We start from the raw sequence: 26,375 nt of genomic DNA on the forward strand, positions 1-26,375 counted from the left end.
TTAGAAAATTGAGTAACTGTGATCCCCAGGAAGAGGCCTTTGGAAATGGTAAAGGGACCAGATACTGCTCCACGCCTGCAGGGGGCGCCGTCCGTGGGGGCAGCAAGGTCCAGACTGCCCCATTGGGAAGCAAGATTGGGCTGGGAAATGCTGAATTAGATTTGATTTTCACTTTTCTGAACTGAGGACTAGCTGTCAGGAAAAAGAGGGCAGGAAGCAGTTGAGGATGGGGGTAGGGGGGTGGGTGTTGTGAAGGTGCGGTTTACAGAATGTAAGAGAGAAGTAGCAATTCCAGAGAAATGGCTTGCCCCTCTCCTCTGCTGCACTTCCCACTGCGATTCTTGGTGGTCTTTTCTTCCTGAGGTTACAGGATAAACAAACCTGGCACACGTTGTAAAATCCTCACCGCGAGGAGCTCCCGGGGCTTCGAGCCTCTCTGGGGCTTTACTGTTTGGTCCAACTAAGAGGTTTCATGTGTGTTGTTACTGTCTTTTGCCCTCAGTCTTTTAACCCTTCCCTCTCTTGAAGCGACCTTCCCTCCAGAGATGCCTGTCTCACCCCGTGAGACAGATCGTCCCCTTCTTTTATCTTTCTATTTGGAAAACAAACCCAGAGTACAGGAGGCCTTGAGGATATTCCAGTCTAGTTCAAGAAAACCAGGGAGGGGGCCAGAAACCTGGCTCAGAGGCCAGTGCAGCCCCGGGTACTCGAGGTGGATGAATACTACCCCACTAAGGGCCGGGCCTGGAACGTCGAAGAGGGAAAGTAATTCGGGCTAAATTAGCTGAAGCTTTTTTCTTTTCTTTCTTTCTTTTTTTTTTTTTTAAGATAAATAAGCAGAGTTTTTGTGTGGTAATTTCTTGCAACAATGAGATTTTACTGGCTTGGACAGTCAGTTGTTAACTTTGGGAAAGTAAATCTCACCCAGCTCTCCAGGTATATGAAAATTAAAACAGAAAGATAAAGGGATGCTGAGAAAAGGGAAAAGGACAGATTCCTTCTGGATAGTCTTCACTTCTAACCACAATGTGAGGGCTACATGAGACAGAATAGTGAACAGTTTAATTCAGACACAGGAAAACAACCCATTTTCCTCCCTTTAAATCAGCCCATAAGTAAACACTCAAATAAATGGGCTTGGGTGATGCCTAAATTAAAAGGTGGCTCACCTTTATTTATGCCCTCATGCATATTTTTTTCAGTTTGAATCAAATTAGGACCAATTTTATTCATATAGAAACTTATTTTTTTAATATTACAATACTAGGATCCTCGCACTTTTTATATACAATACGTCACTCCACATTTAAAATATATTTCTTAGGTTTACATAAAAAATGAAAGTACTAAGATTATTTACAAAAATACATTCAATACCACTAACACTTGGATGCAACGTTCCCACTTTGCTTCAGACAGGAATGAACTTTTGACCATGGCACGAAAGGATCACCATAATAAAAGTAAATATATTATAAAACCAACCAAACAAAAACAGAGTAAGGCTGCTAGATTTAAGCCACTCGCGGTTCCCAAAATAAAAGCCCAAAGCCGAAAGGCTTTTTCATCTGAGCGTGCACAACAGTTTCCGAAGAGTTTCTTTGTGAATGTCTCCTTCCCTTTCCCAAACTCCTGGGTCTGGGTTCCTACATATTACTGTAATGTGACCTAATCTAAAGGATTAGGCGAAGGAGGCAGGGTGGGATCTTCCTGCAGCGCGGAGAACTTCCCAAGCACCGGCTCGGAGTTACTTCTCCACCACCTCCTCCACGCAGGGGAGTTTGTGTTCCTCCGAAGATATGCTGTCCACGATGGAAGAAAGGCATCGAAGGCTACTCGAGGCCGACGAATCGATGCTTGACCCTCCTGAGCGCAGAAAACACACACACATACAAACATAGCCTCTAATATAGGAAGAGGCAGGCAACTCCGCGCCCAGCGCGAGACCGACCACTCAGCGCGGGAGGACCCGTCCCCGCGCGCAAGGAGCGCCCGTCTCGCAGGGCGCGTCCCCGGCTCTGGCTCGTCTCCGAGCGCCTTCTATCCCCATTGAGCACCCCAGCCCCCTCCCGGGATGTTCTCCAGCTCAGCCCAGTGCCCTTTCTTCCACTTTACCTTCCTTGGCAGTTATCACGAGCCCCCTGGAATGATCCGAAACACTTGGCCACTGGGAGCTGCAGGTGCGCAGGAAATCCGCACCCTCAAGCTGGAGGAAAACCAAGGCAGGAGATTAGGAAAGAAACGTAGGTTCCGGGGGTGAAGTGGGGGGCCCTTTGTGGGGGTGTCTTCCCTGTTTCCTCAGGCCGGTTACGAATTTCCTGCCTGTTGCGGGCACCCCGTGTTCACGGGTCACTGGGGGTTCATTAGGGAGCGGGAGGGGCGGGCGAGCAAGGGGGACGGGAAAGGAGATCGAGCAGCTGGAAGTTAAGGCCCCAAGGAAGGCGTCTAATCAGCTTCTGCATTACCCGGCCGCGGCAGCATCTGGGCTTACATTCTCTTGCTTGGGTCTGTAGCTGAAGGGGTCCACCCCTAGCTCCTGCATTTTGTCCTGCTGATCCAGCCGGTGCAGCAGGTCCTGCAACCTTTCAATGTAGTTGATGGCGCTCCGCAGAATCTCCACCTTGGGCAGCCGCTGGTTGGGGTTGGCCACAGTCCGCCGCTTCAGGGCCTCGAAGGCCTCGTTGATTTTCTTTAGCCGCCTCCTCTCGCGCAGGGTGGCGGCTTTCCGCCGGTCGGTGGGGGCAGATTTTCTCTTGCAGGTCTTGCAAGCCCAGATCAGACATTGGCCAGGGCAGTGGGGAGGCTGCAGGCCTGGGGGCGCCAGGACGTGTTCCTCTCCGCTGCTGTCACTTCCAGCTTCCGGGGGCATTTGGTCCTGGCAGGGGGATAGGGTACCATCACTCCCTGGATACAGAGGAGAGCCCTCTGCCACTTCTAACGGCTGCAGAGTAACATTTTCCCCGTCCAAGTAGAAGAAATAGGAGCCAGTTTCAAAAAGGTCCATCATCATGTTCTCCTCCTTGGCCTCTGACTCGGTCTGAACTGGGTGATGGGCTCAAAAACCCAGAGGAACCACCCAGATGGCATTTAATTAGTGCGGTGACATAAGTCGCCCCAGCTTTATATATAGTAGCTCCTGAAACTCAATCCAACTTTTAGCTGTCATGGAGCATCAGTCTCTCAATGTGATTACAGCCAGTGCTCTCTAGAATATCTAGTTTGAAAGAAAACTGAGAAGTGTCACCCCTAGAATGATGTGACAACCTATCCGCAGAGCAGGTTAAAACAAAACACACAGAGAGAATCCTGTAATTTATACAAAGCATCGAACACTTCAATTTGCGACAGTTCAGATGCTAACCTGCTTACGGGACAACTTCAAAACAACTGGGGATTAACACTGCCCCATTCCCCTCCCCCAGGCTATCTGAATTCTAAGTATAGACCCATGATGAAAGATTTCAAAGGCAATAGCCATTGCTCCAAAATAGCTTGGTTAATATTTACAGAGTGGTTCAGCTCTTTTCTCTCTCCTGCCTACCAAAAAGATGCTATTCCTGTGATTAAAACCATTACAGTCCTTCAAAGGTTATACATGACTTTCAGGCTTCAGCCTCAATAGCAACAGGTAAATGTCTTTCCTCTCTTCTACTAAGGCTGTCAGGACGATTTGGGAGCTGGAAGGGGTGGCTGGAGGGCGCTCAGATTCCTCCCTTGGCTATCTTTTTTTCTGGAGGGTGGCAACTAAGATCGGCATTCTGTGCCCCTCCATGATGGAGCAGTTAGTACCTAAAAGGTAAGGGGTGGGACTGAGAATGGGGGATGCAGTACATGGAGTAACTTCTCTTTAAAAAGAGTTTTAGGGGAAACAAGGCTCACACTATAGCTGTTGGGTATTTCAGGGTTCAGCGTGGCACTCCAAAGTGCCTCCGTTACGGCTCCTGTTCTGCCACTGTATGCTCATAGGATTCAGATGAGAAAGGTAGCAACCAAGACACAAACAAAGAGCATTTTTAATGGCAGCTTGCCTGTGGTTCAGTGCACACGAGTATGGTGGCTGGGGAGGCAGTACAAGAGGAGGATGGAGCTCAGGGCCCCTAAAGTCCAAAGAAGTCTGTTCAAGTCCCAGTTAAATTAATTTCTATTTATGTGTGATAAATAATTAGGTCTTGGTTTCTTCAAGATAACAGTGGTTGCCTTTTTGTGAGGATTTGATCAAATGATACCATGCATGTGAAGCATATAGACTTACATTAGCTGCTTGATGAACATTAGTTATTTAGAGTATAAGGAAGGCTCTGTCAGGGCTAAGATTGTTTCGTATGAAGGAGATGAAGCACAACTGTTGCAGAGATTTATGTATTTTTCTCTTTAAAAAATGGCATTCCTTTCCTCTCCTTTCCCTCCCAGAGAACTGGAAGGACCCCTTCCACCTATAAATTGCCTTTGGGGTGACCATCAGCTTTGGTCTTGGCCTTTATGGTCAGTGCCTGAAAAACTAGTTGGAAACATAAGATCTCATTCTGCCCCAAGCAGTGCAAATTATAGGCTGTGTTAAGTATGACTTCATTTTTTAATGAATAGACTGAGGACAATGCAAGGACTCGATGGTCAGACAGTGTAGGACCTACTTACATTTTTTGAGTCAAGTCACTTACTCCAGAAGCTAGTTCTTCATAGTCTCTTTCTGTTGAGCCACACACTTGGGGTGGGTGCTAAGTTTTGACATTTTGAGCTGTTTTTATGTTTTGCTTATTGTGCTGCTGAATAATTCCTTATCAAATTTGAGAACCATTTTTAGGTTTTTGGAAAAGTAGGAGGCACAGGGATTAATAAGCAGCCAATACTTTTGTGACATTTTCTCCTATTTCTGCTAGTTCCCTGGTTGCTAATATCAGTGATTAAGACTGCATTTTGGAGGCTCTGAAAACTCAGGGAACAGTCTAACATCTATTATGGAAAATTACCCTCTGCTCTTAATCACATTCTATGCTGCACCTTATAATGTGAAGACAGTTTGAAAAATCATTTTTAACCAGTAAAAATATATAGCATTATTGCCAAGATTATTAAGAAAACAATACCTGAAATTCACTTATTCAACATTTTTTGGGTACCTACTAAGTGCCAGATAGTGTCCTCAGTGCCGAGAATAAAGCAGTGAAAAATAATCTCTTTGCTTATGGAGTCTGAATCTAGAAGGGTGAATGAAATTGACTAAGGGTTAAAAAAAATTGGAGAAAAAGCACTGGAATCGGGGTGTGGAAGGTTTTGGGCCTGTGAGAATTTAGTCAACCCTAATTTTTCAAATTCTCGGTTGTTTAACCCACAAAGTGTATAATGACAGAGACATCATACTCTCAAAGGTCATGATAAAGTTTTTTAAAATGTGAAATCACTTTAAAAATGTTGCATACTCTATAGTAAAGTATTTTTATTACTGGAATTAGATACAGAGAAAAACTGAAATAAGAAGAATACCACTTCTCAGGAATTCTGTTGTGTGGGTGACAAGTAATATCTAAGGTGATACCATTCTTAGACTCACCGTTGATTTTAAGAGGTACCGGGTAGATATGAGTCTGTACATTATGAACCTGCTAAGGACTATGAAAGTGTACTCTTTCCCCTTTATTTTTCCCTTGTTTAAATGTTGTCACTGGAGAAACAGTGAGTTTAAAATGTAGACAGAGAAGATTCAAGAAAGAAGTAGAAAAGGCTTTGGCATGCTGAGGGAGAGCATCCTCCCAGACAAGGGTGGCATTTCTCTGTGTGAATTCAGCCATCGCCACTGAATTGTCATTTCCTATTAAGTTACAAAGCCCCTTTTCACAACACTCACCAAAACTCAGGCCAAGAAAATTGGTGTTGCTATTTACCTTGTTCAAACAGATTTTTGCCTCTTTTGTTGTTGTTTTTTTTGAGGAGGGTAGGGAGGGGAAGAGAAGAAAAGGAAATGCCAGCTTGGGAAATAACCATTTTTTTATTAGATTAGGTAATGGGAAAATACACAATGATTCCAAACAACCAACTAGTGAGCTCTTGGAACTCAAACTGTTTACAAAATACGAGATGCCTGTAATTGCAATTACATTATTTCTCAGTACAACTTGGGAAACGGAGATCTTGACAAGTGGTCAAAACAGGTTTATCCTCCAAGCTTTAAATAGTTCAAACACATATTTTTTTCAATTATGGAAAAGTAAGTAATAAGTGGCTAATAATATTAAGTATCAAGAAATCACATCAGGGGTCTAGAGTTCATTCATAACAAAATGTGAAACTAAGTTAGTGATGGAACTGAGAGTTTTCAAATAGTTTACCACCCCATTATTCTTACTTCATGCTTAATTATTTGTAGATGCATTTTCTTCCCATCATCTCCACGAAAGCTTGAATATGTCCAGTTCTTCTTCTCTGTGAAAAGGAGTGGGAGGAAAAGAATTACAATTAGCTCAGTCAATGGTAGATTTTAGCGATGAGCCTTCAGGAAGGTGTTGTAGGTGGTAGAAAAACAGAGTTTTGGAGTAAGCAACAATCTAAGTTCTAGCCATTCTTAATTATACATTCCAAGCTTCAGTTTTATAAGAGGTCAAATGGCATATATAATACATACATCATAGGCTAGTTGTTAGCATAAAATATATGCCAATGGAAAAATATATGTTGAGTCCATGTTCTAGAATATGCACCCAACAAATTTTAATTTCCCTCCTTCTCCTACTCAGTTCTTAAGACCTCTGATTGAAATAACCAAATTAATTGAAATACCTTAGGACAGATGTTTAGGATAAATTTACGGATTCTTTTGTGTTAATGGTGTAAAGGAAGTGAAAATATTAAAAGTAGTGACTCCAATAATAGTGTTTCATATATCTATGCCCTCAACAAATTTCCAGCATACTGGGGACAGAGACTAATTGAAAAATCTCACAAATGACTACCTGAGCTAGAAACTTTGAAGGAAAAGAATGTGGGTTTTTTTTGTTTGTTTGTTTGTTTTTAATGAGTGTGTGACAATGAAGAGTCTGTCATGAACAGGAAGCTTGAGGAAGGATGGTTTGGGAAGTTCCTGGGATGTTGCGTTGGTCTTTCTAGGGAGGAGGGTTGAAGCTTTTTAGCAAACTCGTGGATTGGGATGGAGGTGACAGTAGGAGGAAGCTCAGGGAAGACATAGACATGGATGAGAGTTAGTCAGAAACTGGTAAAGAGATTTTGGTGAGCTCTGTCTAAGGAATTTGGCTATGCTGTCACCTAGTTGGGTTCAAAGAAAGCAGTTTCATTTATAGCAGAGAAAGTAGAACTGAGGGTTAGACAGAAAATGATTATATATATTCAGCAGTCAAAAACAGAAGAGAGAAAAAGGGGTAAAAGGAAATGGGGGTTGAGGAGGAGGACGGGAAGGGGAGAAAAAGAATGAACAGAACTGAATCCAGTCTGCAGGGAGAAAAAGGACCAATTAGCAAGGCCAGGCAGCAGCCCTGAAGAATAGAGGATGAAGGAAGAGCCCACTGACTGAAAGGGAAAATTCAGAAGAGGCAGATTAATGCTTCAAACTTGTAGCTGCTAACTGAGTAACATGAACCCGGGCACCTGTAATTTACCTAATCTGCAGACAGTGTGTGCCCAGAGATTCCCGAACATCGTGGTAAAAATAGTTTGCACTTAAACTGACAGAACATTCGAGTCACTTCAGAGGATGTGGGGGAGGGGCACAAACCACGCAGAGGAATAGGAAAGATTTTAAAGGTGAATCCTCTGCAGTTTCCAGACAGTGGTGGTCAGAAATTGTGCAGAGAAATGGGGCTGGATCTGGACTAGAGGAACTGCGGTGCAGCTGCCTTTTTAAAACAGCTCTGAAGAAATATGTTTCAGACAAGCAGGGGAGGAGCCAGACAGGCTGCTCTTCAGATTTTTCAAGAAATATGTATTTTTATTTTTTGCTACCTGCCCCCCCCCCCAACTCCCTTCCATTTGGGAACAGAACACAACTTCCACAAAAATCTGTGGTTAGTTTGTGTCCTAGACACAAAGTGCTACTGAAAGAGGCTGTCACTCATTTATCCCGAAGGCATAATTTCCAGGGAAAGAGACAATAAATGATCTGAGAAACACTCTTTCCTTGGTGCTTAAGAAATGAAGTTCTTTTTAAAATTCTGCGTTCTCCCTGTTTTCATTCAGACTTACGAATTTGAGAGCAAAGTTTGTGAGCCATTTGAATGTTTTCAGGTTAAATATTCCTTCCTTCCGGGTGGGTCACCAGCTGGCAAAGGTTTGCTTAGGACAAGGACCCGGTGGGTCCAACTTTCAGCACTAAAACTGGGAAATTTCTGGGCAAATCAGAACAAGTTGGTCGCCCTGATTCCCAGAAAAACAGGATGGATGCTTACAAGTATCTATTCACAAATAGGGCAATGAACAGAGTGCAGGATATATAAAATAGACTTTTCTCTTTAAAAATAATTATAGTGATTACAAATGTGGGGTTTGATGTTAGATCTAAGTTCTAGGCTCAACTCTGCCACTTGCTAATATTTGACCTGGGATAAATTATGTAAACTTTCTAAGTCTCAATTAACTTGTCCATAAAATGGAGACAATATTACCTTAGAGGGTTGTTTTAATGATTAAAAGAATGTTAATAGACACTTAATATACAGTGTTTCATACATAGTCAACACTCAATACAATTTGATATTATTTAACTTTTGATTGAAGAAAAGAAAACGCATCTATGTGTCACCTAAATAAGTCGTACTTTGCTTTTTTGTTTCCTTATAATCAAAATTTTATATAATGTATTATTACATAATATAAATTTTATATTACATAATTTTAAGAATATAATACAATATCATGTATGTATTGCCTTTTTCAGTTAAAATATCACAAGAACATTTTTCCACGCTGCTAAACTAATGTTTAAAATATCTAAGATCTATGGAATGATTTTTCAGTGTTGTTTATCTTTTAAAAACTAAATGAATTGTGATATTCAGATGATCCAAATTATAGTAGGGTCTGGCGTTACTAGCTTGCTAAGCTAAACAGATGTCTCTAGTATAGAATGGTTAGCCAAGTATTTTGTTACTGGCCTCCAACTGGCTGGTTATGACATATTGTCCAAAATAGTTTGTGCTTTAATGCCTATGTCAGAGCCTACTGTGACAAATAGTCACCACTGTACAAACACATTCATTCCATAAAGTTTTTCTACCGGCTTAGAAAAAAAAAAAAAGTTGTTTAATCAGACACACACACATTTCACACTTTTTCAGAAGCTTAGACATTTTTGCCTTCAGATAATACATGCTAGCTTTTAGGGTAGTAAAGGAAAGAAACATACCAAAAGTTAAAAATGCTTAGACTTTATATAATCTATTACTTTTTAAATTCAGGAATTACATGTTTAAAGTGCCACTAGTCACACAGCAGTTTATCATGTTAAGTTTTATCTTCCCTGATTTCAAAATCTGGGCTAGATGTTGTGATTGGAAAAGCCATGCTATATAATTTCACTGTGTAAGTATACTCTCTTTACTAAATCATTTATTTTTTATTTTCTTGTGTGTAAGTATAAATTATCATGATATTTAAGCTGTTTGACACAATAATGTTCCAAAATTGGTACTTTTAGAGTATAGAATAAAAAGTAGTTATATATATATTATTTTGTGAAGTTGTAACCATTATGCAATTCTGGAAAAAGAAAAGTGGCAGGCCCTGCGTTGAAATGCTTTAAATAAATGATTTTATTACATCTTCAGAATGTTTTACCAAGTATGATTTCTCTCCATTTTAAAGAGGGAGTAAAGCCAAGCAATGAGAAATTAATCTACTTGCCCAAGATCCTGTGCTTATAAATGAAATTCTGGCTCCTATAGCAGTGATTTGCATAATCAGAAAGAATTTCTTATTCTGAGCCTCCTTACAGTGACCAATAGAAGAGTAGTCTTCAGTGGAAAAAAAAACCTAGGAGCAAACTAACTTAGAGGACCTTTGATTGTTTATCTGGCAACCTGTAGGATAACTTCCGTTTTTCTAGCAGAGTGGCAAAAGAGCACTGTTGATAGCTGTTGGCTGAAATTTGGACCTGTGTTGTCCCATTGGGAAATAATGATGCAATGGTATTTTCCATGTGCAGTGCCACGTACAGGCAGCCTGTCCCAGAGGTCACAAAACTGATGCTCAAATTCAAATGCTCGAAACCCATGGTCTGTTTATTTAAAACTATACAGTAGGAAGGAAAGAGAAAGATAGAGTGGTTTAGCACATTTTAGATGCGGTAAAAGTGGCGTGTAGAGACCATACTGTCCAAGTCTTGACGGACACAATGCACATATGTGCTGTCTTTCACCCTCCTCCATCAGTCTGTCCCACTTAGAGTAGTTACAAGGACTAGAATTGAGGGTGAGCAAGGATTTTCAGCAGATGGAAGGTGTCTGAACCAATACACAGTTCAATACGAGCAATATACAGTATGCTCTATACACCCAGTCAAGACCACGGCTCCCCTACAATCTGCTGGGCGTCTGTGGCTTTAATTTGTGTGGATGGACAAACCTGGATTTCACCAAGTGGGTGGGCAGTGTCAGACTTCTTGAATATTGGGTGTCTCGGGCGTATTTGGTTATTTGATGCTTCACTGGCCGTCTAGCCCCTTCCTATGTTGACAAGCAGAGGCCGTAATGACTTTGTCTATCTCTAACTTGTTTTCCAAGCCATTTGCCTTTATATTTAGTTTCATCTCTTCTCCTTGTTTTCTCCTCTTATACCCTATAGTAGGACTGAATATTCTTAAATAACAGCAAATGTGTATTACATCTCCTTTCAGAATAGTTCTTTACATGTTTTCAAATAGAAATGCTATTGCTTGATGTTTTCTAGTTTCTTCTCTAATTTCTTTGAATTCTTTAACACAAATCTATCTTTATAAACATTGAATGATATCTAATTTCTATTTGTCACTGCCCACCCTTTGTTCTTTGCTGCTATTTGAAAGTTGCAAAGAGGACAGTTCGGGCTTGAAAGTCTTTTCTTTCTCCAAATGGTGAGTACGTTTTGTTCCAAGAATTACCACATCGGCTGAGTGTAGAATTTCTATCTAAATTTGTTTCCAAGAAAACAGATGATCATATGCTTTTGGAGATCAGCAAAATAAGGTGCTTACATAGTCTGCAATAAAACATTCTTTTCTACCAAACACGGACTGAGGCGGATTGTGACAAGCATGACTCCTATGATGGATATTTGGTAAAATATGAACTTTCTTTTTCATACAAACAAGGGCTCTATTAACATGGTTTCCTCAAGTCCACTTCTCACTTCCAGATCCTCTAGGAATTGACACCAACTGTCCGTTGTGACACTTGTTCATTAATTTCCTTTCAATAGAACTATTCTCCTCTCTCAGCTGTTGTAGCAGTTTAAGGTTTTACAAACTCTCCTGGTGCGGGCCTTTGTTAAGCATTCTTGCTAGGTTCAGGAGACTACGTAACTACCAGAGCCCGAACGTGTGTCACGGAGTCATTAGCGTAGTTTGCCACTTGTTCCATCATCTACTCTCAGAGAGGGGAGACTTTAGCTCGACCCCTTAAAAAGTGAAAAGGGCAAAATCAATTAGTTCTCGCCAGCAAGACTTAACAGTCTTGATAGCAGCACATCTGCTCAGTACTTCCTTTCCTAACGTCATCCTTTCACACACCTCACCTGACTGGAGCCAGGAGACCTCTAATTGTAAACTTCTTACAGAAAATCTTTTTTTTTTTTTTTTTTCCTGATAGGGAGGCACATGCTGTGTGAAGGAGGTCATTTCGCAGCCATGACTGAAAGCACTCACAGATCCCAGGAAACAGAATGACTGTGGTATCCCTTTATGAAATATGAACAACCTTGTTAATTTTTATTCCTAATTGGGAAACCCCAGCATTTTGAGGATTACAGGGCATGCAAATGAATAACAAAAGGAATAGGCTGTAGAAGAGTGTGTAGTGTCTATTTTGTAGTAAAACGAAGTGGGACCGTGCTGCAGTGGTATGACTCTTTCTACCGCACAACAAGCTCTTTTCTTGTGCATCAGTTTTTGTTTTGGGTTAGTGAGAAGCGTCACATCACGAGGAAAGAATGCAGGAATCAAGGGTTGCTTTACACGTTACCAGTCTGTGGTGCTGTTCCCGGAAATTTTTGTATTTGAAGTTTGCCAAAAGGTAGCAAATTTTTGTGTGTGGTTGCTATGCTTAGAAATAATACGTGTAATAAGTAATACTTATTGTTTTCATATTATTTTACCAGTTTTTCAGATCAACGAACATGGTTTAGTCCTCAGGATTTTGTTTTATCTTATGATATAGTAACACTAAGAAAATATGCTGCTTTTTTTAAGAACTAAGTAATTTCAAGGTATTAATTCTTTAACGTTCCCTATAGGATCTTAAGATAGCTAGACTTCTTATGTTTCAAACTTTATTTTTCCTTCTTTGAGTGTTTGGTATTTTTATATAACTTTCTAAAACTCCCATAGCAGAATTTTTTCTTTAATCTTATCCATTTCAGTTCGCCAAAAAGCTTATTTTTTTTTTCTGACTTTGAAGAAAATCCCAGTCTTCTCTATGGAATAAGTTATCTTTTGAAGATTAAAGTGATGATTAAAATCAGCTTTTGGACATACGATAATACTATAACACTATTTTTGGCAGTGATGTGTTACTTAAAAAGTTTTATAAATACATTATCTTGGCAATAACTTCAGCCACAGGGAAGAATGAAGCACGATTTTATAAGATCTTATAAGCTTAGTATGAGATTTCCTGAGGGTGCAGTAATTTAGCATTACCTTCAGAAGTGGGCAGCGAGACTTTTCTGGGCCTCTGGGGCTTTTAATAGTCTTTCTAGAATAGAGGCAAATAATGGAGATGGGGGAGAAGGGAGATGCAGGGAGGAAAAGAGAGAGAGGAGAGAGGGAGAGGGAAAGCTGGAAGGGGAAATGTAGGGTCATGAAATCATTCTGAGTTCAGAATTGACCACTAGACCCATGAAAATCCACTCTTTAAAAAAAAAAACAATGTTTTGAAAATCAAAGCATAATTTGGAGTTATTTAAAATGCTTAGTGTTACTGGATTGACACAGAGGTCTTAGGATAAAGCACATCTTTTTAATAGTATGTTTCCTTGGGAATAGAATTTGGTGAAAAAGCACAGAATTGCAGGAAGCTTGAAAGCACTTGATGTTCCTATTTCAAAGCTGATGACTGTAAAAAATACCCACAAGAGACTGTTTGTGGAGTATGGTCATCAAACAATTCCTGTTTTTCACAACTGTCTCTGTCACCTGTCTCATATTCATTACAAAATTTGCTTCTGTGATTATTCCTAACCAAGCACTTAACACATTGCCCTCTAACGCTTGTCTGTTCGTATCATCCACTCTGTAGGGCAGAGCTATGTAATCATCAGTGCGTAGAAGACCATCTGGTGGAAAACAGGTACTATGTAATCTTTGCTGAGTGATAATTGTCAAAACCCTCATTCATCTTCTCTGAGATGAAGTGGCATTTTCCCTTATTAGATACTTATTTCTATTATTTCTGTTTCTATTTGGGATTTGTTTAGATTTATTGGTGCTTTGCCCAAAACATTGTGAATCTAGATCAGTGCAAGATATAATGTTCATTTTTTTTTTTTGGGTAGAAGTTCCTAGAAATGTTGTGGGATAAGAGGCACTCTACTCAAAAAACAAACAAACAAACAAAAAAAACCAAAAAAAACCCACACATTTTATAGCAAGATTTATTTTGGGAGCTAAAATGGCTAAGCCTTAGATACTCAGTCTAAGTAATTAATTGCTAAGCCTGGCTGTCACAACAAAATTAAAGTACACCAATTTGAATTCAGGGACTCATGCTGTGTTTATAAGAAGAGAGTATGATGGCTGTTTGTTTTAAAAGCATTCATGGGTTACTTGTTCCTGGTCACCCAGCTCCTGAATGCCTGGTTATCCTCGTCGTTCCTGGCCTCCACGTCAGCAGGAGTCACTCTGTCACCCAGCTGGCCCTGAGAGTGAAAGCCTTAGGACATGTGGTTATCTTACCCTTGGCTCCTGTTCTGGACACTCTCCAGAAGCTGCTCTGTGTTGCCACCTTTCCACGTCCTGAACCCTGCTGGTTCAGGGTTTCCTGGGTACCTGCAGCTAGAACAGTATGGAACCCAGCTTTGGAACCAGGAATTTAACTCCCCTCTTTGTATCCTTCAACTTTCCTCTCCATAAAGCCTTGGCTTTATAGTAATAACAGTATTTTAATTTACCTTAAAATAACTTAAATATGTAAAACATTTTTTAGTCCAGTAAATTCAAACTTAAAAAATGGTATCTTAAATGTTACATACTGTCACCCATTTGTAAGAGGATTTTGAAATGATCATAGTAGGTGCTGTTGAAATAATCACGCCCCAGTAAACTTCTTAGAAAAGAACCCATAAGAGTGGAACATTCAGTAGAGCAGGCCTCTCCTTTCAAGTGACTTTATTTAGCAGGTTTTTGAATGGATTCACTTATTAAATATTTTTTTTTTTTGAAATTTACATGTAATTCAAGCCCAGACTTAGAAAGCAAAATGGTCATTCTTCTAGCCAGTGCCATAAACTTCCCTATTATCTTATTAGGTATCTCCATGAAATCTTGATGCATTTCTTTTGGTGACCATGACCAAAAAAAAAAAAAAAGGAATGGAAGGCACCATTTCAAATTGTTAATAATAATTATCTTTAGGTACTAGAATTTTGGTATAAAATTATAAAAAGATTTTTCTGTAATTAAAAAAATCTATAATCAGCATGTTATAGTTTTGCAATGAGAAAACCAAATGATATTTAAGAAAATCAAAAGTAGGGACTTCGGCACAACTAGAACTGGTATGTCAGGCAAATAATACAGAGTCTCAATGTTTAGGACAGGAAACAAGACCTGTACCATATTTGCAGCAAAGTTCTCTTGATGCAGACCCAGAAATACTGAAAGACTATACCTAAAATTTCCCAGGAGAAGAACTCAATCTTCCCAGAGTTTGGGGGTGAGGCTGAGCTTTCTAGTTAAATTGAATTGCTTCCGATACACAGAGATGAGGATTGTGGGAGCTGGAAACCAAGTAGCTTTCCCCAAATAAGAAGCTTCAATTATCTGGTAAATTCAATTATGTGAATAGTCTTTTCCAATTATTGCAGATTATGTTATATGCTATTTTAATTCAATTTATTGGACTGGGAAGTAAGGTTACTCAAAGTAGCCCAATAGTCTAAACTTCAGGGTTTCTTTTTTCTCATGAATGCCATATTTTTTATTGAGATACAATTGCATGCCATAAAATTCACCCTTTTAAAGTGGCCAAGAGTATTTTCACAAAGTTGTACAGTCATCACCACTAGTTTCATCACCCCAAGAAAAAACTCGGTATTCATTAGCAGTCACTTCCCACTTCCCACTCAGTCGCTGGCAACCACTAAGATGCTTTCTACAGATATTCCCATTCTGGATAGTTCATATAAATGGAACAATTACAATATGTGGCTTTTTATGTCTGGCTTCTTTTGAAGCCGTGGGTGAAATCCACTTCACCTGCCTTTCCTAATCCAGGTTTTGAGACTAAGGTACTAAGATGTAGCCTAAAAAATAAGATGCTTGCCCGGGTTGTTTTCCTAGGAACTTGGAGTCAGCTGCGCCTAGTTGAGGCTGAGCCGAGTCAGCTGTGTCTCATTGGAGCTGAGCTGGTTAGGACTGGGTAGGACCACCCACCCTCGAACCAGGCATGCGCGAACATCCCCTCGTGACGTTCTGAACGTGCAGACGCTTGTAGCTTAGTTACGCCTGCGCAGGAGAACGATTATCGCACCTTTTTCCGATCATCTTTCCTCTCTCACTGTGCCCCAAACAGCCCTGCCTCTTTTTTCCCATAAGTACCCGCGCCCCTTGCCTTCCCGAAGCAGGTTTGGGATATCTTCTCCCGTCTCCTCGCTTTGCTGCAAACGTCGGCGTCTCACCGCTTTGGCTTGCTGCACATCGGGCAAAAGAAACCTGGTTAGTGACACCTTTCCTTAGCATAAAGTTTTCAGTGTTGAGCTGTGTTGTAGCATGAATAAGTACTTTATTCACTTTTGTGGCTGAATAATATTCCATTGTTTGAATATACCATATTTTGTTTTTCCGTTTTTTGGCCATTATGAATATTTTATGGCTATAAAAACTTAAATACAAGGGTTTGTGTGGAGCCATATTGATGTTTAGTTTGTTTGAATTGGTACCAAAATAAAGTCCACATGGTGATATTAGTTGATAAATCTTTTAAATCTCTATAGGTTCGTCCTCTACAGCTTTATGTTTAATTTTTTCAATTTGTTGAAGAAATTGAGTCATTTGTCCTGTGCAGTTTCCAAAGATTTGGATTTTGCTGATTGTGTCCTTTTGGCATAATTTCACATGTTTTTCTAACATCCGTAGTTTCATTAATTGGTAACTGAGTGTGGAGGCTTGATGAGATTCAGACTTGGTGGAGGAGGGGGCTGGTAGGATTATATTATGGGTAGTCTGATTCTACAAGCATCTGGTTGTCTCTCTTTTTTTGATGTTAGCCATTGATGATCATTGCCGATATCCATTAAGGAATGAGAAGTAGTGATAGTCTAATTCTGTCAAATTTGTCCTCAACTATATTGTTACTGCATCATTTGGTTTCTATGTAAAAAGGATAAAATGCTTGAATTGTTTCCCTTTATTTACTAGTTTTCTATATGAATTGCTTCATTATCATTTGTGGGCTTTAAAAATGAACTCATGGATTAGACATATTTAGTATATTCTAATCCATTGGAGTTATTATTCTTTTTTAAAGTAGTACTTCAATTTAAAAAAATAAGTTTCTGTATTTGGGCAGGAACACCTAAATAGAATTTTTGACATTCATTATATTAGCTGATTGATACTTCTTTTGAAATGAAGTCCTCTTATTTAGAGTTTTTTTAAACTTATTTTTTAAATTGAAGTATAGTTGATTTACAATGTTACAGTTTCTGGTATACAATAAAGTAATTCAGTTAGATGTATATGCTTTTTCTGATTCTTTTCCATTTGTTACAAGTTTGTTGCATTATAGTTCCTGTGCTATACAGTAGGACCTTGTTATTTATCTATTTTACATGTAGTAGTTTGTATCTGCTAATCCCAAACTCCCAATTTATACCCACCTGCCCCCCTTTCTTTGGTAACCATAAGATTGTTTTCTATGTCTGTGAGTCCATTTCTGTTTTGTAAGTTCCTTTGTATCATTTTTTTAGACTCCACATATAAGTGATACCATATTTGTCTTTCTCTGAGTTAGTAAAATAATCTCTGGGTCCACCCATGCAGCTGCAAATGGCATTATTTCAGTCTTCTTTATGGCTGAATAATAATCCATTGTATATGTATACACACACAACTGTTTTATCCGCTCATCTCTTGATGGACATTTAGATTGTTTCCATGTCTTGAGTATTGGAAATAGTGCTGCTATGAACATTGGGGTGCATGTATCTTTTCAAATTAGAGTTTTCTCTGGATATATATCCAGGAGTGGGATTGCTGGATCATATGGTAACTGTTTTTAATTTTTAAGGAATCTCCATAATGTGTTCTATAGTGGCTGCACCAATTTACATTCCCACCAACAGTGTAGGAGGGTTCCCTTTTCTCCACACTGTCTCCAGCATTTATTATTTGTAGATTTTTTAGTGATGGGACAGATATGACATGATACCTCATTGTAGTTTTGATTTGCATTTCTCTGATAGTTAGCAATGTTGAGCATCTTTTCATTTACCTATTGGTCATTTGTGCCTCCTCTTTGGAGAAATGTCTTTTTAGGTCTTCTGCTCATTTTTGATTGGGCTGGTTTGTTGTTGTTGTTGTTGAGCTGTATGAGCTGTTTATATATATTGGAAATTAATACCTTGTTGGTCACACCATTTGCAAATATTTTCTCCCAGTCGTAGGTTGTCTTTTCATTTTATTTATGGTTTAGTTTGCTGTGCAAAAGCTTGTAAGTTTGATTAGGTCTCATTTGTTTATCTTTGCTTTTATTTCTGTTGCCTTAGGAGACTGACCTAAGAAAACATTGTTATGGTTTATGTCAGAGGATGTTTTGCCTGTGTTCTCTTTAGGAGGTTTATGATATTCTGTCTTATGTTTGTCTTTAATCCATTTTGAGTTTATTTTTGTGTCTGGTGAGAGGGGAGTGTTCTAACTTCACTGATTTACATGTGGCTCTCCAGCTTTCCCAGCACCATTTGCTGAAGAGACTGTCTTTTCTCCATTATGTACTCTTGCCTCCTTTGTTGAAGATTAACTGACTGTAGGTGTGTGGGCTTGTTTCTGCGCTCTCTATTCTGTTGCATTGACCTATATGCCTATTTTTGTGCCAATACCACACTGCTGTGATTTTTGTATCTTTGTAGTATTACTCTTTTTCCTCAGTATGGCTTTGGCAATTCTGGGCCTTTTGTGATTTCATATCAATTTTAGGATTATTTGTTTTAGTTTTGTGAGAAAAATGTCCTGAGTAATTTGTAGATTGCTTGGGTAGTATGGCCATTTTAACAATACTAATTCTTCCAATCCAAGTGCATGGGATTTCTTTCCATTTCTTTGAATCATCTTCAGGTTCCTTTGTCAATGTTTTATAGTTCTAAGCAGATAAGTCTTTCACCTCCTTGGTTAGGTTTTTTCCTAAGTATTTTGTTTTTTGATGTGATTTTTGAAAGTGATTTTTAAAATTTTCCTTTTCTGATATTTCATTGTTTGTGTCAAAGAAATGCAACATACTACTGTATGTTAATCTTCTATCCTACTACCTTGGCTGAATTCATTGATCAGTTCTTGTAGTTTTTGTGTGGAGACTTTAGGGTTTTGTATATATAGTATCATGTCATCTGCATATAATGACAGTTTTACCTCGTTCTTTCCAGTTTGGATCCCTTTTATTTCTTTAAACTTCGGATTTTTTTTTCTGGTACATACATCTCTGAATTCTTATAAATTGTGGAGAAAATGTAAATGTTTCACTTGGGGGTGGTATGATCCACTGGGCATTAGAAGCTGGATGAGTGATTATCCTGAGAAGGTGAAATTATTTATGATCTTTAAAGGGAAATAAGAGCATGGAACATCCTAAGATCTGTTTGCTTCGAAATTCATTTTGATTTATGATGAGGGAGTTAAATTTAACATGATTTCATTTTTTTCCCTAGCAGCCAATTTCCCTACATCATTTACTGAGGTAATATCTTTTCTCCCTCAGTGGGTGATATTTCCTTACTGACATATTAAAATCTTATAACATGACCTGTATTTAGAAAACTTATCTGTTTTATTAGGTATTATTTGCTTCTCATATCAGTTACACACTTTAAATTTATTTAGATGATAAAATCTTAACACGTGAAAGGGAAATTCTCTCCTCATCACTCTTATTACTCAAAAAAGTTTAGCCTATTTCTCAGTTACTCTTCCAGTTGAACTTAAGATGTTTTCATAAATATTAAATAATCTAATGCTATTTAAGATTTTTAAATTGGCATGTTAAACCTATGAAGTAATTTGAGAAGAACCATAGTAGGCTTCTCCTACCAAAAAATTTAAGCAGATTTTCGATTTCCCTGTTTCACAGTTTTCTTCAGAAATGACGTGTAAGTTTAGCCTCTTGGTATTTTGTTTCGGGTTTTATGAGTAAATTACTTTTTGTTCTCGCAATATATCTTCTCATTAATTGGTTATTTTGAATATTTTTTGGTCACTTGTATTAGAGAATTTCTTATTAAAGTTTTTCAGTCTACTTATTTGTATCTTCTAGGTGTGCAGTATTTTTGTATTGAATAATGGCAATTTTGACTTCTGTTATTTTTGTTTGCCTTATTGCTTTGGTTAGATGAGCAGTATACATTTTTAGTACCTGATTTTGATAAAATCTATCTCTAAAGTCTCTCTAGTACCCTAGTTATTTAAAGCATGTATGTATGTGTGTATGTTTCATGCAGTTACTATTTATTTAGCACTCATGTGCACACTGAAAGGGTGATTGGGATAGAGATACAAGTGTGTGTGTGTGTGTGTGTGTATGTATGTGTATGTATCACTATCACTCTCTCTACCTGTCAACTCATCTATCACCTATCTATGCATGCATCTGCCTATCCATCTGTCCGTATCTATCTTCAGAAAGTGAAGGATCATTGAACCCTTCCTGAGTCTACTTTGTGTCTGTCCCTGAGGAAGTGAGGCGCCTCTGAGTCCAGCTGGCCAGTAGGACCCCGCTCCCTGATGAGCCACTTCCCTGCCTCTGGCTTTTCTTGGATCTGTGTAGGGCCAGTTCCTGGATTCTCTAGCTCTGCTCCACCTGCCTGTTATGATATGCTGCCTCTTACTAGTCCACCCTCGTGTGTCCTGCTAGCCTGGTTTGCCACCTGTTGCTCGTTACTGTCCTCTCTGGCCCTGGTGTCTGCCTCCCTGCGTGTACATATTGGCAGCTGAATCCAGACCTGCCTCTGCATCTCCGGCACCTGTCTCACCTCGTGGACTATTTGTTCCAAGTTTCTTCTGAAACTGCCTCTCCCTGCTTTTTTAGTCTAGTTAGTCTTGGTGAGGTCTTAAAGTATGTTAAACCCATTCCTGTCTCCTTAAGGAGTAAATATAATGTTTTTTTTAAATTTGTTTTCTCAAAGAGGACTTTGATTATAATATTCTAATGGCTATTGAAATACGTTGGATTTCAGTAAGTGGTCTTGAAGTTATGTGTTGAGGGCTTTTGTGCTTTTAATAGGAAAGTAATATGATTTTAATAGGAAGGTATGTATGTGTGTGTGCACACACACACACAATGTAAGGATATAAACCATTAATTTTTCTGTTTAACAAACTGCTGTGAACTGTTAAACCACACTTGTTGAAGTGTCCATAATGTAAGGAAAAAAAGACTGTTGATGAACTATTTTTCATAAGTTGTCCAATTGTACAGAATTCCTTTCTGTCACCTTCAGCTGTTTAAAGCTTTTTTGCATTCTATTAAGATCTTAGTTTCATTCTGGGTAACTGCTGATCCTGAACAATTGCTATGTGCCCATTTCCCCTGCTCCTCCACCTTTATTTATCTTTGATCCAGTCATGTTTGTTTGATCCCTGTTGGAGAAGACATTTTAGCAAGTGTGGTTGGGCAGGAAAATACACCGTCACATAGGCAGCATTATTTTACTTCTTCTAAGGCATGCTTTTCAGTTTCATGTATTGGTCCAAGTTCATCTCATATATAAGATACTATGCCCAATGCAGCGAAGTTAAAATCATGAGAAAAACTTAGTCTTTGCTCACAACCAGCTAGTGAGTGGAGAATGCCAGCAGAGGGTAAGAGCTATGGAGGAAAATGCAGGAGCCAAAGCATGGTATTGGAATGTGCTGGGTGTGTGTCAGTAGGCAGCAAGCATTCTGGTTTGGTTTAGGTCTGGAAAACTAGAGTGAGACTGTGGGAAGGGCATTTTTTTTTCTTTACGTGTTTAATATGCAATGAAGGGCTACCAAACAGATCTGTAAAATGACCAGAGCTGACGGCTAGGGAGATGAATCTGGCAAGAAGTTGCAGAGAATTGAAAAAACAAATAAATAATACAGTTTGGCTGGGATCAAGTATTTACTGGAGGAGGCAGCAAATATAGAAAGAATACCACACTAGCGACCTGAATTCAAAGGCTAGCAGTACCACTGGCTGATATCATGAGATGAATAATTTGCATAAAGGGCTTATTTTGGATGTTTTCTGGAAACTTCTGTTCTTGATGGGAGTAATTAGAGTTCACGTGCATGCTTTACATCCAAGCCGGTGATATCAAAGGTATACCCGATAGTCTGTAGGTCACACAGTGGCATATGGTGACTAATACTATAAACTCTGAAATCAGATTTCCGATTTTAGCTCTAGGTCATAGCACCTACTTGCCAGAATTGTCAGGCGATTAATTAATATTTGTAAAATCCTTAGAAGAGTGCCTGGCACATAGTAATGATTTGATAAAGTTATTAATTATAGTAAGTAAAATTGTTAAGTCTACTTCACGCAAATGATTCATATCACAATTGTCAGTGTATTCCTTAAAATAATTCTGATGTCACAGCCCAGGGAGCGGGTGTTGGCCCTGTTAGCCTGCGTCAGCTTTATGAATGTGCTGCCCTGAGGCTGATGGAGCTCTGTATTCCCGTACAAGAGTCCGGCATGTGAATTCATCATGTCTTCCACAGCAGTTCACCTGGTTATAAATACTAAGTGAATAAGAACTTGGTGAATTCTGTGGAAAGCACTTGTAGCGTGTCAAGTTTTATTTTTAATGTTGGAAACACCAATTGTTAGTGCTTTGGGAATGGAGTAAATAAGTAATTATTTCTCTCCATATTGCCCTCATTCAAGTGAGAGAGCAGGACACTTTGATTAGTGAAAATAATCCATAAACATTTAAGTCATTGTATTAAATTACTAACATTTAAATCATACTCATACTTTTAAAATCATGAAATACTTCAAACACAGAAAATATTTAAATCATTTATTTAAAATTTATTAAATTATTAAATATATAAAATTATACATTAGATATGTATAGCATGTAATATAAAATTATAATTATATAGAATATATCAGTAATATATACATAAAATAATAATTATTTAAATGTTTTTACTCATTACTTAATGTTAAATCTTTGTTGCCATATATGCTTTAAATTTTTTATTGAAGTGTTGTTGACTTAGCAATGTACAATTTAGCAAGTGTTAGCTTTCGGTGTAAAGCATGGTGATTTGGTTGTACTTTTATATATATATGTATTCTTCCTCCAGTTCTCTTTCATTATAGCTTATTACAAAATAGCGAATATCATTCTCTGCTGTACAGTAGGACCTTGCTGTTTATCTATTTGTATTTTAAAAACATTACATAAAAGCATGTTATAAATATCTTAACTATTTTCGTTATTTTAATCAACTTTATTGAATTATCATTTACATGAAAAAATGTACTCATTGCATATATACAATTCAAAGCATTTTAAGAAATGAATATACCTATATAAATATCACTCCATTTGAGACATAGAACACATTCATCGCCCCCCAAAAGTTCTCTTTTGTCCACTGCACTCAAGTCCCCACATATACCCTACTCCAGGAAATCACTGATTTGATCTCCATCACTATAGTTTAGTTTGACCTGCTCTAGAACTTGATCTAAGTGGATTCTAACAATATATATTCCCTTTTGTCTGTCTTCTTTCACTCAGCATCGTGTTTTTGAGGATTTTCCCTATTCTTATGTGTATCAATAGTTCATGTCTATTTTATTGCCATGTTCTAGTTCATTGCCAAAAAACACCACAATTTATTTATTCATTCATGCTGATGAGTATTTGGACTCTTTCCAATTTTTGGCCAGTATGAATAAAACTGCTAAGTGTACTGTTAGTACAAGTCCTTTTCTGGAAATGAATTTTAATTTCTCTTGGATAAATGACTAGGAGTGGTAATGCTTGGTAATTTTGTTTAACTTTATAAGAAACTACCAAACTGTTTTCCAAAGTGATTGTATTATATGTCATAGCAGTTCCAGCTGCTCCCAGTCCATGCTGGGATGACCTGATAATACCAGTCATTTTAGCTTTAATCATTCTGTTAGTATGGTTATTTCATTCTGATTTTAATTTTCATTCCCTTGATGACTAATGATGCTGAGCACTTTTTCATATATTGGCCAAATGTGTGTATTATTCTGTAAGTTTACATGTATTCTGAATACTAGCCTCAGGACTTGAATCTTGTCACATTTATTGTGCCATTTTCGCTCATTCTCCCAGCCTGTGGCTTGATTTTCTTAATAACGTCTTTTGAAGAGCAAGGTGTTATAATTTTAATGAAGTAAAATATCATTTTTTATTTTATATTTCATTTCTTTATACTCTAAGAAATCTTTGCCTATCCCAAAGGCATGAGAATTTTCTTACTTTTTTCTATAAGCTTTATAGTTTTAGCCTCTACATTTAGATCTGCGTTGCATTTCAAGTTAACTTTTGTATTTGTCTTATGGGCTAGACATGAAGGTTCATGTTTTTCCATTATGACTCTCTTTTCTCCATTGAATTACTTTGTCACCTTTGTTGGAACGTAAATGACCAGCTATGTGAGAAATCATTTTTTGACTTTGTATTTTTTCTTTTAATGACAAATAGTATAGATATATAGTGTAAATCACCATTTAAAAATTATTTTGGCTATTCTAGATCTTGTGCATCATATCCATATAAATTGTAAAACCAGTTTATCAATTTCTAGAAAACAAAGCCTTATGGGATTAAGACTGGTACTCCATTGAGTCAGTAGATCAGTATGAGGAGAATTGACTTCTCTGCATTTCTGAGTTTTTGAGTTCATGGACATGAATTTTAAAAAGCTTGTCTTTAATTCTTCTCATCAATATTGTTTTTAGTGTATATATCTTGTAGATACTTTAAGTTTACTCTAAGCACTTTATGTTTACAATGCTATTGTTAATGATATTTTTAATTACAATTTCCAGTTCTTTGATGGCATGTGGACATAAAATTGATTTATGTATCTTGATCTGATATCTTGTAACCTTTTAAAAGCTATTTATTATACCTAGCAGCTTTTTTGTAGATTTCTCAGGAATTTCCTCATAGTTATTCTTTGATAGAGAGAATTTTGTCTCTTCATTTACAAACCTTATTCCTTTTTTCTTTCCTCATTGTAATGTCTAGGAACACAAGTACAAGGTTGAATAGGTGTGAAAGTGTTCATTTTTGCCTTTTTCTTGATCCTAGGATGAAGGCCTTTAAGTGTTTTGCCATGGTGTTAGCTCTAGCTTTTTTGTACTTACGCTTAATCAGGTTTAAGAGGTATTTTCAGCACTTTGAGTATGTCATTCCAGTATAGGTTGGCTTGCATTGTTCCTGAGTAGAAGCTGGCTTGTTTTCTTATTTTGGAACCCCTCAGTAGGTCTGTTTTCTTTATTGCCTTTTAAAAAATTTTATCTTTATCATTGGCTTTCAGCAACTTGATCATGATGTGCATCTTCCATCTTTACTGAATATGATCTCAGGCACATTTGTTAAGTTTCATTATATTTATCTGTAATATGGGACACTGCAGATCTTAGAGGATTTCATAAGGATGAATCAGGATGATGGGTGTAAACACTGTAAAAAGTTTATAGTTTACTAAAATGACTCTCAATCTAATACTTTGAGCAAAGTTTAAACTAAATTTTGATCCTAGAAACAGTCTTGTTAACAAGGGCGAATAATGCTTTTCATTACCTTCTGTTTAGTTAATTTTCAAATGAATATATTGCAGACACTGATTTAGTATTTCCATTTGAAACACCTGAAATGAAATTTTTCTTGATTTGTTTTCCAAGTCACATTTTGTGTGATTATGTACATGTTTGTTTATTCATTTTAGTCCAAACATCTGTTCACAACTCTCAGTAATTCATGAAAAAAAAAAGTTCAGTGGTCAGTGTACCTGTCATAATGTTTTCTTCATTGTGTGCATGTGTAACAAACAAACATGAGTCTTAAAATGGGATGCATTATCTTACTGATAAACATTACACACTGTCCAGCCTGGGTAAAAAAAAAAAATTCGTAGAATTCACTGTACTTCTCAACACTTCCAAATATGTGATATAATCTATTCCTCAGAATATCTTCATGAACTGATGAAATCAGGAGTCCTGATTCCAAATGGAAACTCCACTCATATTTATGATGTCATTTACCACGAAATACTACTTGTCCTAAGAAGGCAAGCTGTTTTGCCAAGATTATGCTTTATAAACTTTTCACACATTTTCACTTTTAGTGTCATTCAGTTGGGAATTTCAGGTCATAGGCTTCATCAGTATTTCCACTGTGAGTTTTCTAAAAGCTGGCCTACAAAAATGGACTTACCATAATAATGTCATGGACATACAGAGTACTTTGAACTTAAATTTCGTTTCTAAATCTAGCATTGGGTACCAGATGTGAAGAGCGAATCACCGTCTCCTTTACGAAGAGGGCAAGGTCTAATTAGCTTTTTCAAAAGACTTATTATACATTTCACCTATAAAGCGAAAGAAGAAAATGATGCGTTTTAAAGCAGGATGAAAGTAGAGGTGATGCCCGCAGCTGCTCTCGTCTCTGGCAAACTATTCTGAGAGGCTCCAGTTTCATTCGGTTCAGATGAAACACATGTTGCTCATTTATTGTACATGTGCTTCAACGTATTTTGACAAATCTGATCTAAAAATGTTACAGATGTT

The 26,375-nt window shown here is 37.9% G+C and overlaps 1 protein-coding gene and 1 long non-coding RNA gene across 9 annotated transcripts in view; one reads left to right on the forward strand and one right to left on the reverse strand.

The window, feature by feature from the left end:
* Positions 1-1,153: 1,153 nt before the first annotated feature.
* On the reverse strand, positions 1,154-3,322 carry MYF6 (myogenic factor 6). Its single transcript, XM_032493704.1, has 3 exons — positions 2,492-3,322; positions 2,116-2,206; positions 1,154-1,866 (listed from the first exon to the last, which is right to left on the reverse strand). Exons 1-3 carry the CDS (start codon positions 3,008-3,010, stop codon positions 1,748-1,750), a joined length of 729 nt encoding a protein of 242 aa, XP_032349595.1. The 5' UTR covers positions 3,011-3,322; the 3' UTR covers positions 1,154-1,747.
* A 153-nt stretch (positions 3,323-3,475) lies between these two features.
* Positions 3,476-26,375, forward strand: part of LOC116667759 — an 84,808-nt gene continuing 61,908 nt past the window's right edge. For 4 of the 8 annotated variants that reach the window (XR_004324788.1, XR_004324787.1, XR_004324789.1 and 1 more), the window contains exon 1: positions 3,476-3,628. This is a non-coding gene — a long non-coding RNA (uncharacterized LOC116667759). Of the gene's footprint in view, positions 3,629-11,783; positions 12,207-13,430; positions 13,482-15,691; positions 15,771-26,375 lie in introns of all 8 variants that reach the window. The other 4 variants (XR_004324793.1, XR_004324794.1, XR_004324792.1 and 1 more) reach the window with 4 other exon arrangements.

This window comes from Camelus ferus, chromosome 12, assembly GCF_009834535.1.
Source record: "Camelus ferus isolate YT-003-E chromosome 12, BCGSAC_Cfer_1.0, whole genome shotgun sequence".
Classification (NCBI taxonomy): Eukaryota; Metazoa; Chordata; class Mammalia; order Artiodactyla; family Camelidae; genus Camelus; species Camelus ferus.

What these genes read in the sequence shown, in the direction of transcription:
- MYF6 (XM_032493704.1), bottom strand. Translation starts at nt 3,010, where the DNA reads ATGATGATGGACCTTTTTGAAACTGGCTCCTATTTCTTCTACTTGGAC. An exon ending in ACAGACCCAAGCAAGAGAAT is followed by an intron (nt 2,207 to 2,491) that starts GTAAGCCCAGAT and finishes GTTTTCCTCCAG; the next exon opens with CTTGAGGGTGCGGATTTCCT. An exon ending in CGTGATAACTGCCAAGGAAG is followed by an intron (nt 1,867 to 2,115) that starts GTAAAGTGGAAG and finishes TTCTGCGCTCAG; the next exon opens with GAGGGTCAAGCATCGATTCG.